The 2,500-nt window shown below is 43.5% G+C and overlaps 1 protein-coding gene across 2 annotated transcripts in view; it reads left to right on the forward strand.

Moving 5' to 3' along the window:
- mapkbp1 (mitogen-activated protein kinase binding protein 1) overlaps positions 1-2,500 on the forward strand; it is a 37,043-nt gene that overhangs the window by 21,101 nt on the left and 13,442 nt on the right. For both annotated transcript variants that reach the window (XM_076085206.1, XM_076085207.1), the window contains exons 8-11: positions 374-534; positions 668-866; positions 1,154-1,291; positions 1,451-1,656. In XM_076085206.1, the coding sequence (XP_075941321.1) occupies positions 374-534; positions 668-866; positions 1,154-1,291; positions 1,451-1,656 (704 nt within the window). The remainder of the gene's footprint in view (positions 1-373; positions 535-667; positions 867-1,153; positions 1,292-1,450; positions 1,657-2,500) is intronic.

Raw genomic sequence — 2,500 nt, forward strand, 5'->3', positions numbered from 1 at the left:
TCTCACCTCATTTTACATGTTAGAGACAAAAGACATATTAGAGACAAAAGACATGTTGGAGACATGAGACATGTTAGAGACAAAAGACAGTTAGAGACATGAGACATGTTAGAGACAAGAGACATGTTAGAGACATGTTAGAGACATGGAGACATGCTGGAGACATGTTGGAGACAGTTGGAGACATGAGACATGTTAGAGAACCAAATGTGGATTCATCCACCGCTAAAACATAGTCCTCAACAAAGTCAAAGTATTATGTTGTTTAGTTCTAACAGATCAAACACATCCTCATATTCATGGTGTCAGAACTCAGAGAGACAAAGTGGACATCAGGACTCACCTGTCTATCTGTCCGTCTGTGTGTCCTCAGGCGTCTCAGGCCACCTGTCTGTCCGTCACAGACGAGTTGATCTTCTGTGGTTGTTCTGACGGGACGGTTCGAGCCTTCAGCCCCGTCAACTTGCACTTCCTGTGTACTTTGCCCCGCCCACACTGTCTGGGGGCGGACATCGCCAGTATGGTGGACGCCAGGTAACACACACACACACACACACGCATATATACACATATACACACATAAACAGTCAGTTTCTTACTGGACGTGTAGACAGCTTACCATGTTTTTTAGTTGTCATGATGACGTCTCTCTCCGTTTCCTCCTCAGTCAGCTGTTCTCGAGCCGACCGGAGGCCCGGTACCCGGACACGGTGGCGGTGAGCTACGACCCCGCCAGCCGCTGGCTGTCGTGCGTCTACAACGACCACAGTGTTTACGTGTGGGACGTCCGGGACCTCCGGGACCCCCGCAGGGCGGGGAAGCTCTACTCCGCCCTCTACCACTCCTCCTGTGTGTGGAGCCTGGAGGTCAGTGTTGAATAATAACAAAAATAATATTAATGAATAACTCCACAAAAGGGGAATTAAGTCCCAGACACATGAATATATTCTAACATGTTACTTAATGAATTAAAAGCTCAGTTTAGTGAACTCTTTAAAATATGAAGCTACAGCCAGCAGCTGCTAGCTTAGCATAAACACCGCTAACAGGGGGAACAGCTACCCTGGATTCAACATTAGATGCATGACAACTTTATGGCATCTATTTATGTTGAAACTCTTCAGTTGAGCACCTCCTATTGTGTCTCCTACAGGTGTACCCGGAGGGGGGAGGAGGAGGAGGAGGGCCACATCTGGCCCCCGGATCGTACCTGTCCTGCTCCTCAGACAACACCATCCGACTGTGGAACACCGATGGCCACAAGCTCCTCACCAGGAACATCCTGAGCCAGGTACAAGAACACACACCTTTACCGTAATAGTGATATTACACCTGACCTACACCTGTTCACCTGAGCTGCACTTGTTGACCTGACCTACACCTGTACACCTCAGCTATACCTCTACACTGACCTGACACCCTCCTGATCTCACTGACCTTGACCCCTCAGGACCTACAGAAGGTAATTTATGTGGACGACAACGTCTCGACCCTCCTGGACCCGGAGAGCGCCACAGTCACAAGTGGAACCACGGAGAAGGCGGGGTCACTGGGCTCAGACGGGCAGACTGACCAGAGCCGGGCGGGCATTAGGACCCTGAGAGTCAGTCCTGATGGACAGCACCTGGCCTCTGGAGACCGCATGGGTGTCCTCAGGTGAGCTGTGGGTGGGTGGGGGGGCTATGAGTTTTACTAATAAAGGTAGTAAAGTCATCACACAGAGAATCTGTAGTCCGAACGAACTTTTTATTGCTGCCACATTGGCAACGCATTGCAGCTTCACTCTCTCCATTCCTACCTTTCACAATAAAAGCCCTAGACATATACATCACTGCTTAACAGAGGGAACTAAAGTTCACTCAGAGTAACTCAACAAAACAGAAAATCAGGAAGTCAAAAATCCTATATTATAGATACATATAATATATCAATATATTATATATAGATATATTATATATATTTATTATATATAGATATATTATAGATATACAGTCGTGTTTTTTTAATGTTTGTTAAATTCTCAGTAGTGATAACTAAATGATGCTTATTATACATATTCCTAAGAAAAACACTTTAAAAAGTCTAAAAATATAATTTAAATTAATCATTTATTTTTTTGGTATTTTGGTCAGACACATATGCAACGCTGATTACCGTAATATGTGTGGTATTTGTTATAAATGTACGTTGTTACATAGAGGGTGATAAGAACGTACATTTATAACAAATATATTTCAAATTGCATCTATTACACACATGAAGATAAAGAACACCGGCTGAATATCTATTATCAGAAACATAACTGTATTTTAACTGCTACTGTGAAAAGGGAATACTGCTGTTAAAAAGAACCTTATTTGTTGAAAGTGTTTGCAAACCATTATTCATTATTGAATTTTGCGCATAACAATGCGATTAATCGCAAAACAATCATGCGATTAAAAAATTGTAATCGTTGCCCAGCACTAATTATATTATATATATATTAGTGCTGGGCAAG

This window comes from Anarhichas minor, unplaced genomic scaffold (genome assembly GCF_050575085.1).
Source record: "Anarhichas minor isolate MPS153535 unplaced genomic scaffold, ASM5057508v1 ptg000142l, whole genome shotgun sequence".
In the NCBI taxonomy this organism is placed as follows: Eukaryota; Metazoa; Chordata; class Actinopteri; order Perciformes; family Anarhichadidae; genus Anarhichas; species Anarhichas minor.